Source organism: Anarhichas minor, unplaced genomic scaffold (assembly GCF_050575085.1).
Source record: "Anarhichas minor isolate MPS153535 unplaced genomic scaffold, ASM5057508v1 ptg000009l, whole genome shotgun sequence".
Classification (NCBI taxonomy): Eukaryota; Metazoa; Chordata; class Actinopteri; order Perciformes; family Anarhichadidae; genus Anarhichas; species Anarhichas minor.
In genome coordinates, this window is record NW_027466455.1 from 4,326,448 (window position 1) to 4,339,380 (window position 12,933).

At 41.0% G+C, this 12,933-nt stretch overlaps 1 protein-coding gene across 14 annotated transcripts in view; it reads left to right on the forward strand.

Moving 5' to 3' along the window:
• Positions 1 to 7,575: 7,575 nt before the first annotated feature.
• Positions 7,576 to 12,933, forward strand: part of ehbp1l1a (EH domain binding protein 1-like 1a) — a 52,280-nt gene continuing 46,922 nt past the window's right edge. For 11 of the 14 annotated variants that reach the window (XM_076087168.1, XM_076087172.1, XM_076087175.1 and 8 more), the window contains exon 1: positions 7,576 to 7,886. In XM_076087168.1, the coding sequence (XP_075943283.1) occupies positions 7,783 to 7,886 (104 nt within the window). In that variant the 5' untranslated portion in view covers positions 7,576 to 7,782. The remainder of the gene's footprint in view (positions 7,887 to 12,933) is intronic. The other 3 variants (XM_076087177.1, XM_076087171.1, XM_076087179.1) reach the window with 2 other exon arrangements.

Consider the following 12,933-nt stretch of genomic DNA (forward strand, 5'->3'; position numbering starts at 1 on the left):
AGACACTGAGGGCTTTATACAACTTTTGTGTCTCATTAACAGTACTTCCCATGGAAACACACTTGAATGTGTAAAATCAGTGGAGTTCCCCTTTAAGATCACAATTTGCTCCCAAGCTTTAAATATGGACAGAAACACAGCTTCAGAAATCCAGAAGTTCCCCTAAAATCAAAATCGCTGTAGATTGACCTCCCTCACTCTTCTCCACAGATCCTCTGCTTTGTTTTAAAGTGATTTGGATTGAATGCTCCTTTTAATGAACCGTCTGAAGGTGCAGAGTACTTTACTTGGAGCCGTAACAGAGGCCCGTTGTGTGTTCCCTTCTCCTACTATGGCTGTGTTTGTACAAGGCACAGAGGACTGTGGGAGGGAGCCACCGTCAATCTGAGCTTGTGCCCAGCACTGCCAGCCCTCGCCCATCCCTACCAACACACACACACACACACACACTCGCTTATACTCATGTATGTAGTTATCAATCTTGTAAGTTCACCTCCTTGTCCTGTCAAGTGTATACATTTAGATTATAGGGTTACACATATTTCCTAGTAGTGTGTAATAATGCGTCTTGTAAAAAAATATTGTTATACCACTGTCACTATTGCAATTATTCAGTGAAAGCCTTGAGGCTAATAAATCAACTTTTCAATATTAATTTTGAATATTAAAAGTGAGCATTTGAGGGTTGTTTCACCTTGAGCACTGACTGACATTTATTCAGTCTCAGTCCAGATCACATGCAAATATGAATTAATGCATACAACACTGATATTGTTATCAGCCTAAATCAATTGTACCTGGCCCCAAAGATATAATAATGCAAATCAGAATAATAAAGGTATTCAAACTAGATTTTCACACAGGAAACTGCTACAAGACAGGGCAACAAGTTTAGGGTACAACCGCCTCCGTACTCTAATAGTTCAAATTCAAGTCTGCAGTTAAATTAGCAACAACCACATGCAGGTACCATGGGACTATTGGATGGACTATTAATTCGAAGAAACACTGACATTTTGAGCGGTTTGCTAATGTTGAGAGGTCGAGGATGTTCTAGCTTAGACTGAAGGCAGGGGAGAGGAATGAAGAGTCCGCTTACCCTTTGAAACTATTTCTTTCACTTCTGATTAAGCTAGGCTAACTGTTTCTCCCTGCTCCCATCTTTATACTGAACTAGACTAAACCAACTACTTGTTGGTTACAGTTTGTAAAAATATGGAAAATTGGAAGTAAAAGCAGCAAACCAGCTAAGCCGGGGGAAGTTTTTTTTAGACAACAAATATGGATTTTAAGTTGTTACAGTCATAAAGCAGGAAATGGGGGTTTATCAATTGTTTTGTTGGTGTGTTTTCAGCTGAGTCACTCTTGAGTGCCTTCTTATGTCCTCGTCCTCCAGTCAACAGTCTGTAGCGCTGTGCTGAGGCAGAGACACAGAGATGACTGATGGTCATCTTGTGATGGCCGGTCACCAGGCTCATCAGAGCTGGGTCAAACACCGTGTCACATACCACGGACAACTGTTGTCCCCGGCTGCCTTGTGCCTTTGGGACACAACCATGTTGCCTCAAGGGAAGTGAGTATACAGCTAACCGTAACAGTACAACTGTTAGCTCCCTGCTAATGCTAACACTACCACTGTTCCTAACTTTAAAGCTGCACTAAACAATATTTTTAAGAGAACAATAGGTTAAATTACTATATGTAATGTGAAAAGCATCACTTGTAGTTTATTATAAGGAGAAATATGTATGAACAATTATACCCTTAATATCTGTGTGAGACAACAATATGGTGAAGGAATGGTTTAGCTTCTTTTAGCTGGTTGTTTTGGTTTTAATGGCCCTCAACTTTACTGTTTCTGTTCAACTTGGTTTCCAGCAGCAGCTACAGCAGCTTTCACAGTAAAAGCTCTGATGCTACCCATCCAGTACCAAACAGGTCAACATAGTGTAGCATTAAGCCGCTAAAGAGACGGATATTTTGGCAACATGAACAAAGCAATAAAAGTAAAAGCGAGTACTGGACTAATATCATTCCAAAAGAATGCTAATGGTGTTTCTTATATACTGGATGTGTAAACAGGCAATGGCATCAAATTTACAAGGCAAAACTTAATAATGGAGTACTCGAGGCACAAACAGTGTATTTCAAAAGCAGCCAATAGAAAAACGGGAATAGTGAGAAAAAAAGAAGAGCTACAAGATAAAGTAGTCTGTGTACATAATATTGTAAAAAGGCAATTACACATGGTTTAGATGAACAGTAGTGAGTGTAGTTTGAACATGAGTATAAACTGGATGTAAATGATCAAGACACAAAGGTTGTTTCATGTATTACTGACCAGCTCAAATGTTACCAACAGATTAAAGGGCCGTTATCAGTTGTCATTGGGAGCATAGGTTTGAGGTGGTATGGCCCTACCCTACCTACTAATTGGCTCAGTAGGTTGTTTTTATCTGATGGTAAGCTGGATCAACGCAGGTAGTTTGAAAATTGTTGGGCTGCAATCTTGAGTGGCCGTAGTAATTATGACGGGACGGGAGCAAAGGAGGAAGTCCGGTGTATAAAGTGTGACAAAGTCCGCTAAGGGAAGAGGTCGGGGTGGATGGATGGTCCAAACAAACACAGAACTTTCACCCATGATTTAGTTGTGAAACCAAAGTCAACATGTTGACTTATTGTAAGTGAACTTGCGTACGTAGTTACGTAACAAATTATCAACAAATTAAATACTTATTTTAACCCAAATCATGATTTTTTTCCAAAACCTAACCAAGTAGTTTTGTTGCCTAAACTTAACCAAGTAATTCACAATGTTCACGTTTACGTCACATGTTGACCACGTGTGTAAAACTGCGACGTTTCGCACCGTCACTTAACGCTTCACTGCGTCTTTTAGAACCACAGTCAAGTATTTGCAAACATAGCGGAGAATGTTATTTTTATCCTGAGCCACAGTGTAAAATAATTATATCATGAAAACATATATTTATGTCCTTTGATGACAAACGATACCCCAGCATCTCATGGTGCGTAGAGAGTCTGCTCAAAGGTCATACATGTGACTGTGCCGTAGACTGTTGCCACATGGCTGCAGGGACAGCACAACGTTCTGTGACCTTATTAATATTGTGGCGCATGCTCTCGCTGCCTGTAGCCGTCTCTGTGCTTCTGACGGACAGCTCACAGGTGTTTGGCTTAGCCAGGCTATATTTACAAAGGTCATAGATGGAGCTGTGAGGCATGATACCGGCAGGGATCTGATTACTCCACCATTGGTAGATACATCTCAAGAACATGTTCATCCATACCTAGAAAGAAAGATTTTTAACAGTCCCTATTGGCCTGATTAATTGTTCAAAATGTACACTCAAATATATTGCAATGCCCTGGACTTCAAAACAGGATGCACACCAACTGGTAGCTGGCACGCAGACAGGAAGTGGATTGTTTAAGAATGACTTCACCTCATAGTTGCCACCAAGGCCCCCTCCCCATCCCCATATATTCTGAACTGATCAAAAATGATGAAGCTAAAAACAAAGCTGCTTTGTGTATTATGTCTATTAACCATTAGGTTCCTATATGCAGGGGAATCTCCATTTTAATGTGACACGATACATTCATGTCCAAATTAAGAACTGTCACTGAACTGCAAGAATTCCCAGAATAGTTTCAGATAAACATAACCTCACCATGATGGAGCTCTGGCAAAACAACTTTAAAAAACTGTTGTTTCCACATGTGGAGACTCCCCTCTTCCTTTTTTCGTGCTTTATTTTTACCCGCAGCTGTTCCGCTGCGTGCCTGCAGAGTAAACTGCTGGGAGACGGGGAGGATGGAGGGACACTGACATTGAGGTTCAGTCTCTTAACAGAAATGCCAGGGACTAGCCTGGCAGATGTACAGTTGTGTGAAAAAGTGTTTGCCCCCTTCCTGATTTCTTATTTTTTTGCATGTTTGTCACACTTAAATGTTTCAGATCATCAAACAAATTTAAATATTAGACAAAGATAACACAAGTAAACACAAAATGCAGTTTTTAAATGAAGGTTTTTATTATTAAGGGGGAAAAAAATCCAAACCTACATGGCCCTGTGTGAAAAAGTGATTGCCCCCTAAACCTAATAACTGGTTGGGCCACCCTTAGCAGCAACAACTGCAATCAAGCGTTTGCGATAACTGGCAATGAGTCTTTTACAGCGCTGTAGAGGAATTTTGGCCCACTCATCTTTGCAGAATTGTTGTAATTCAGCCACATTGGAGGGTTTTCGAGCATGAACCGCCTTTTTAAGGTCATGCCACAGCATCTCAATCGGATTCAGGTCGGGACTTTGACTAGGCCACTCCAAAGTCTTCATTTTGTTTTTCTTAAGCCATTCAGAGGTGGACTTGCTGGTGTGTTTTGGATCATTGTCCTGCTGCAGAACCCAAGTGCGCTTCAGCTTGAGGTCACGAACAGATGGCCGGACATTCTCCTTCAGGATTTTTTGGTAGACAGCAGAATTCATGGTTCCATTTTCCATTTTCAGGTCCTGAAGCAGCAAAACAGCCCCAGACCATCACACTACCACCACCATATTTTACTGTTGGTATGATGTTCCTTTTCTGAAATGCCGTGTTACTTTTACGCCAGATGTAATGGGACATACACCTTCCAAAAAGTTCAACTTTTGTCTCGTCAGTCCTCAGAGTATTTTCCCAAAAGTCTCGGGGATCATCAAGGTGTTTTCTGGCAAAACTGAGACGAGCCTTTATGTTCTTTTTGCTCAGCAGTGGTTTTCGTCTTGGAACTCTGCCATGCAGGCCATTTTTGCCCAGTCTCTTTCTTATGGTGGAGTCATGAACACTGACCTTAATTGAGGCAAGTGAGGCCTGCAGTTCTTTGGATGTTGTTCTGGGGTCTTTTGTGACCTCTTGGATGAGTCGTCACTGCGCTCTTGGGGTAATTTTGGTCGGCCGGCCACTCCTGGGAAGGTTCACCACTGTTCCATGTTTTCGCCATTTGTGGATAATGGCTCTCACTGTGGTTCGCTGGAGTCCCAAAGCTTTAGAAATGGCTTTGTAACCTTTTCCAGACTGATAGATCTCAATTACTTTGATAAACCACAGTTAATTTATGTTTTAACAGGGGGGGGCAATCACTTTTTCACACAGGGCCATGTAGGTTTGGATTTTTTTCCCCCCTTAATAATAAAAACCTTCATTTAAAAACTGCATTTTGTGTTTACTTGTGTTATCTTTGTCTAATATTTAAATTTGTTTGATGATCTGAAACATTTAAGTGTGACAAACATGCAAAAAATAAGAAATCAGGAAGGGGGCAAACACTTTTTCACACAACTGTATGTGGTCTTTGTTCCCACATTTGATCCGTAACACTTATCAGCATGTCTTCTGTCAAGGGCACAAGTAAAAGTATTTCTGTGTTGGGTTTTCATATATAAAAGAGTCATACTTCATCCATGTATTGTTTGCAGACTCCAGACAAGTCGTGTCATATGGCTTGACATTCATACAGAGTAACTGAATACTACCACTGTAGCTGTGGAAATGAATGATCATTGTGGTGAGTGATAACATCAGGATGTTTAGTGAGAAAAGTAGGGGACCCAGACAGCTTCCTTTTGCAACTCCAAAACAAAAATCATATTTATGTGATGCATGATTACCAAGACTAATGTAAACATTCCTCCCTGTTTAATGTACTGAATGTTTGGAACCAGATAAGACCACATTCAGAGACTAACCCAGTTCTCAAGTTCTCAGACCCCAAAAGTACTGCATCAGTGCTACTTCATATTTCAAACTAGAAAATGATTTGTAAGCTTTACTATGTAAATTTGACCATGTGACGTGGTAAACTGGACCCATCACTTACATATGATTCAACCTTATGAGTTAAAATCACATAAATAGATAAATATACAGTAACTGATTACACTGTGTAGAAACAAAAGAAAGTTTCCTCCATGCATGTAGATGTGTAATCTATTATTTTATAGTTCAATATTTGTATTGCGGCACAAGCCTCGTGCCAAGAAGTACACAACATTTACATTAGAGGAAGACCTCGTTTTGTAATTCTATGAATAGACTTTATATTTGGGAACACAATAAGGACGCTGTATGATATACAAATATCAATACTTGGTATGAGATCTTTAACTTTTATCATTCAGGGTGTTTGTGTGTGTCGGAGGCGACATTATATTCTCAGCTGCTCTATGTGTCAGCGACAGATTATAAATAGACTCTGGACTAAACTGGAAAAGTCCCTCCAGCTGAGGGGGACTCATGACGGGGAAACACACACACACACACACACACACACACACACACACACACACACACACACGGACAGGTAATTTACGTTTTGCAGGCAGTCCTTGATAATATCCCTAAACACAGCTTCATGGGAACTCACTAATCATTGTTTGCTCACAGGACTGCTTGCGTAGGCCTGTATCTGTTACACGTCAAACTGCTCTTTGTAAGTCATCTGCAGGAGAATGATTCAGGCAAGGAGAATTTGTTTGTCACCTATCCCTGATGAAAAATCACTGTAACAACTATCTAGGGACAAACCTCTGAAAAACCTCACTGAACATAATGGCATTCTATCTCCAACAGCTGTAATTTTTGTTGTATCATTTTGTATCTCTATTGCTGAATAACTGTCATTATTTCTGTGCTTCGAGAACTTCAGCTTAAACAACGCATATCAACAACATCCCATTAGTATTCTTATTAGATTATCCTGCAGAACATGAAGTCATTGTAGGTGTGACTTGCGAAGTATAGTTTATTGCCTAACCATCTCAGCTGAGTCAAGTCAGCCACAATAAACTGTGGTGAAACAGGAAGTACTGCCCTTCAAGTGAAAACAATCTAATTTTAAATTAAATTATAAATATTATAAATCAAATATATAAATGTTAAATAAATGAGCTCAAGTTTAATAGTTCACTGGTTCACTAGTTCAATCATTGACCAGAATAAAATATTTGCACACAGTTGGACTATTAGTTAATTTCCTAATGTCCAAACCTGCTGGTCATGTGTAGCTGATGCTCGTTATGTTATTTAACAAATTAACGCTAAACCCGGACAGTTGTCATATTGGAAGAAGAAAAACACATTTGTTTATTAATGTGCCATCTCGATGATGATGATGATGATGAAGATTTGCGTTCTATTGTCTTTTTTACCAGAAAACAGCGGCGTAGAACAAAATTCTGCACCCTGTACATAAAAACATTTTCCATCTCTTTTAGTTGAATATGTACAGTATTTTATATGCTGTTTCCAGTAATGCTGCACCTGCTTTTTAAAATAAGACTGACCAACTAAATAACTGAATAAAGGCTTTTGTTTCCCAGAATTGTATGCATGGCAGTGTGTTGAGTAATTTGGAACACAATACACACCTTTGCGGGTAAATAAAAAACACATCCTGACTTTGGTACACACCTTTGACAACTTTGGTTCAAAAAGGGCTTCATTTTGGAAGTCATGCTCTTCAGTTTCCTGCTACCGCCTGGTTAGCTTGACGCTAGCTTGCTAGGCGTGTGTTTGTTTTGCAGCCTGTAGAGGAGTGGACGCCGATGAGGAGTGGGTCGCACACCGCCGCAGTGGAGCTGTCAGTGACACAGGTGGAGTTTCTCGGTCTATTTCCCCGGTGAAGTCCCGGTGGAGGGAATCAGAGGAGAGGATACGCACTTCCTTCGTGTTAACGTTTGTCCATCGCGTCTTTGAGAGAATAATTTGACGAGCCCGACCATGACTTCGGTGTGGAAGCGGCTTCAGCGGGCTGGAAAGAAAGCGTCCAAGTTCCAGTTTGCTGCCTCCTTTCAAGAACTGACGATAGAATGCACGAGTAAATGGTAAGTAACTGTTATAACACTTGTAACTAGCTGATATAGTGGATATGTGCTGCGTTTCTTGTGTCAAAGCCACCCGAACGTGTTGTGTTTAAATGATACGGGACTGACAGCCTTCTTGCATGGAGGAGAAAGTGATGCCAAACTCCATTCACAAATATTAACATGTTTCTTTTCGGCAAAGTCATGTACGCCACAGATACAACATGGCATTGGGAGTCAGACCCTGTTCTTCAGCTTACACCTCATACAACAAGCAGCATTAGTGTCGATAGAAATGAACCTATTATATTTTCGTTTGTTATTATTTCATTATTACCTTATGGGCGGAAGCGAACACCCTAAACTGTTTCTGAAAGTTGACATTGACCGTGCTGTTGCATGCTTTTGAATACAAATGACAACCAAGCTGTGACCTGTGCTGTTAGAATGACACACTTTTTATCGGAAGCCCTACTTATGTTATTATTGAAGTGTGAAAAACCTAAATATGGTGATGCTCCTCTAGAGAGCACGCACCATTACTTCCGCGTCTGCTTATTATTGAGCGTATGTAGTTGTTACCATGTGGTGTGGCATCATGTCAACTAGGGCAGAAGCGAGCTTAATACTGATCATTTCTGCAGGTGGATAAAGGATGTGTGTCATCCACACCGTCAGAACCACCACAGCTGTAGCCAGGATTTTAGAACAATGAGATGATAAATGTAATCCAGCTTCATGCCACCCCACCCATCAGTGATACGTTTCTGAGCAGTCATCAGAGGCCCTGGGGCACAACTTATTGTGGGGCTCATATTCCTCCCCTCAGTACTGCCATGCTGTAGTACTATCTTCACCCAGTTCATTTTTTTAATTTATTAACTTTAGTGGTGCGAAAATTGAAAAAAAGAAAATAGAAAATTGCAATGAATCAAATCAGGTACAACTAACCGTAACAGCATACACTGTATATAAGTAGTGTTCTTACTCACCGCAACTTCACCCATTGGTTTGTGGACTTGAGTTGGCTGTCGCCATCTTGGTTTTTGGCTGTCGCCATCTTAGTTTTTTGCAACCAGAAGCGACATGAGAGGGTGGAGCTAAGTACAACCGAAGGCTGAGCAACATATTTTAAGTTGGCCAAAAAGTTACAGTTAACGTTCATGAACTGAAAACACAGGGTTAAAGTTGTAAGACAAAAACACGGATAACTGCCAGAACGGACAGCGATGTGGTAGAGACCTGTCAATCACAGTAAGCCCCGCCCTAAAGCATACCCTGCTTTATAGTCTATGTGACTCTAAATGGACCATAACTTACTAAATGAACATCATGCTGTATTGAAGAAGACTTGAAACTAGAGATTGAGACCATAAACTCATGTGTACAATGTTTACTGAGGTAATAAATCAAGAGAGAAGTAGAGTCATTTTCTCATATTTTTCTCAGATGACGTATTTTTGTTGGCCAACAGGAAGTTAGCATCGCACTTGTTCCCTCAACAAAAAGCCACTGGGGTTTTTCCATTTGATTTTGGATTATTGCAGAACAAAAGTTGTGTGCCAAACAAACGTTCATGATACTTACAAGGTTTGTTCAGCAAGATAATCTCCACAAATGAACATATACGATTTTTGAAGCATAAACACAGAAATAAGAAGCTCACATTAGGCTACACCACGGACACATGAGTGTGAGTTCATACACAACGTGGCTTTGAAGGTGTATAGTTGGCGTGATGATATTTAGCATCCACCTTTCCGAAGACACTTAAAAGCTTCAAAAGACGTATTTCATATTGTAGTTCATAATGTTTAAATATCTTAAGCTTGTGTTAAACACAGATCTTATTACAGGCTATAATAAAAAAACAACACATTAAAAAAAACGTCGTCTTTGAGACCAGGGAACCGGAAGTGAAAAAATGCTGACTCATTTCTGGGTTTTAGGACTCATTCCTGCAGCACTCTACATCTTAGGGGTTGGACAGAACTAACACATTTGTAGGTGTCACTCATGGTTGTATTTAATCTGTTGGGGGCCCTGGGGCTAAGCTTGTTGTTGGGCCCTTTCTAAACTCCTCCCTGCAAATGTATTTACGCATATGCACTATCTGAGCAGACTTTAAACTAAAGTAATTAAGGTCTTAAAACTACTTTTACAAAGGGCTGTTCTGCAAATGACCGAATGGGGTTTTGGGGCCCTGGAACATTTGCCCATTGTGCCTGCTGGTGTGCCTTAACGTCGCCGTGGCTGCTGGGAAACTGTTGGTTGCAGTTTACTTTTGTTTTTAAATTGTGACATCTCTGGTTCCACTTTTCTCAAATGGATTTGCTGCCGTTGTCTATCTAAATATTTGAAGATCATCCTGTGAGGGGTCTGTTGGGCCCCTGCTTATGACATTTCATAGTGGAGTCTAGCAGGCTTTAGTTACTGTGTCCATTACAAAAAAGAATAGCAGACATGCACTGAAGCAGCAAGGACTGCTGCTCTGCAGGCTCTTCCAGGAGACTGTGTCAACGACAACACTCCGTCAAAGTAGAGGAGCAAGTTGTGCATTCGGTTTAAGTCAACAAGAAGAAGACATTCGGAGGCAACTTTCTGTACGAGACTGAATATCTGAGGTTCAATACTTAGCCCTGGTCTAACAAATGTCTCCACCATTTAATATATACAATGGGGCATACTGATGGGGAACCTTAGGGTTTGGAGCAAAACATTCCCCACCCAATGTATCCTAGAGTCCTAGAGAACAGTCGTACGCTGTTGGTCCGACTGCTTCAGTCGTGGTGCTGCAGGAGCTCCTTCAATACCATTCCCATTACTCACGGTGCAGTCAGCGTGTGTCATCCTCCAGCCCCGGCTTGTATAGTGGCCCACCTTTCCCGTCACTCTGTTCTGTACGATCCAAGAAGTATGGCACGCACTGAACCAGTATCAACACGTTTATGTCTCTGATCCCGTCATAGAGGGTGTTCATCCAGGATTGATGCACTGGGCTTGTTCTGTGCTACAGTCATGCCCCCCCCCCCCCCCCCCCCAGGCACACAAACATACATTATATTACTTATATAATGCAGAGAGGAGCAGGAGCAGACTGTACATGACATATAGAACGATGTATAGAACATGTTTATGTTTATAAATTGTCCAGACTGACATATCGGCTGATATGAGCTCATTGCAGATAAATCAGCAATAACACGTTTGTTTTGCCCTCTACATTTCTTGGTCACAGTAATTTGATAAAATAATGTAAGTTAACTTTATCAAAGTTAACTTAGTATCTCATGATTTTCACGCAGTCATATGTTTGATTTAGAAAGTGGAAGTTTTGCTTTACTGTTTCATAATTATGAGCCTGGCTTCCTCGAGTCTTAACATCACAGTGAGGCTGCCAGCGTTTGTACCATCGTGCCTGTACAGAGATCTGGCAACCAGCGATACAGCCAGAGATATCATACCGATGATATAACATGTTTTCTCTTGTTTCTTTAATCCGTGCAGAAACCAAAATGCAAATCAACTATTTGTGGTTTTGGAGGAGTTATAATGCCGGAACTATTTATTTTTCTTTCTTGTTGTTTTATAACAACAGTGTATTTATCCACCCAGGACTTCTGTGCCGCGTCTCTGGCTATGTTTCCAGTTGCCAGACATAGTAGATGCGTCCAAGTTTTGGTGTTGGTCTCAGTACAGGCACGGTAATCTGGCACCCTCACTGTGACGTCAAGACCCCAGGAAGCTGCACATGGTCACTGCTAACTTCCTGTTGGCCAACAAAAATACGTCATCTGAGAAAAATATGAGAAGATGACTCTACTTCTCTCTTGATTTATTACCTCAGTAAACATGAGTTTATGGTCTCAGTCTCTAGTTTCAAGTCTTCTTCAATACAGCATGATGTTCATTTAGTGAATTATGGTCCATTTAGAGTCACATAGACCATAAAGCAGGGTATGCTTTTAATCACAATGCCAATGCACGTGCAGCGCTGCCTGTTTCCGTTTTTTAAATATCACTAATGCAACAAATCTAAAAGATGTATTTACTTTGAGATGCACACTGTTTGCTGTCCCTATTTATTTATATGATAAAAAAGTGGTTACCACTGATCACAACCAAAGGCCAAGAATTGGTTTGCCAATTTCTCCAAACGGTTGCCAGTGTCAACCTGGCAACCGTTACCATCAGGACCAGCGCCACAGCAAGAATCTATCACTGTGAGAATGTTCATATTAACCGTCACTTTAAAAGAGAGCAGCGGTGTGGTTGAAGTGAATGAGGAGGCAGTGTCGTCTGTCGGTCGGACAATGACTGAATTCACCTGAACAGGTGCAATAAAGCCAACAGGAGAGTGAGGGAGATCCCAGTACACACGGTCCTAAAAAGAACGCTCATCATGCAAAATAATTGAAAAGACCTGTGTGGGTTTGTAGGGGCTTTAAAGTTTAGAAAGCAATAAAAGTCACAGAGCGTACGTCTGTGTTTTCGACAGTCCATAACAAGAATGTGTGAAATGTGGATCAGCTAGATGGGCCGCCTCCCTTAACTGATGAGCAAAAGCCACCTACATTAGAGTAAGAGTGTTCAGACAGTCTGGAGAAACTATTCAGAAGATGTATGATCAACAACTTCCCTCCCACCGGACAGGATTCCCTCATATGGTGAAGCTCAAACGCCTCCTACTTCAAACCGATGGAAACAAACACTTGAGTTGTTTGCAGCAGGTGTAGGATTAATATTAAGCCTCTGTGAAGATCAGCGCTGCAGACGTCTATTTCTGTTCTCTCTCTTACTCGCTCTCACTGTTTTGCAACCTTTCTCGCCGATAGTTGTGAGTGTCAAACAACATGAGCAGGAGGCCCGCTATCCCCAGTCTTTAAAGGCCGATACTGACAATATGGATCCAATACGCTTTGAATTGAAGCTGCCGTTGATTGTCCCTTCACTTCCCTGTCATGTCTCTTCTGTCTATGGATTGCTACAATGAGGGGGAAATTGAATAAGGGTACAAAACTAGAAAATGCATTTCCTGCTGAAAATGCGTTGGAATGCTGAAAGCTGG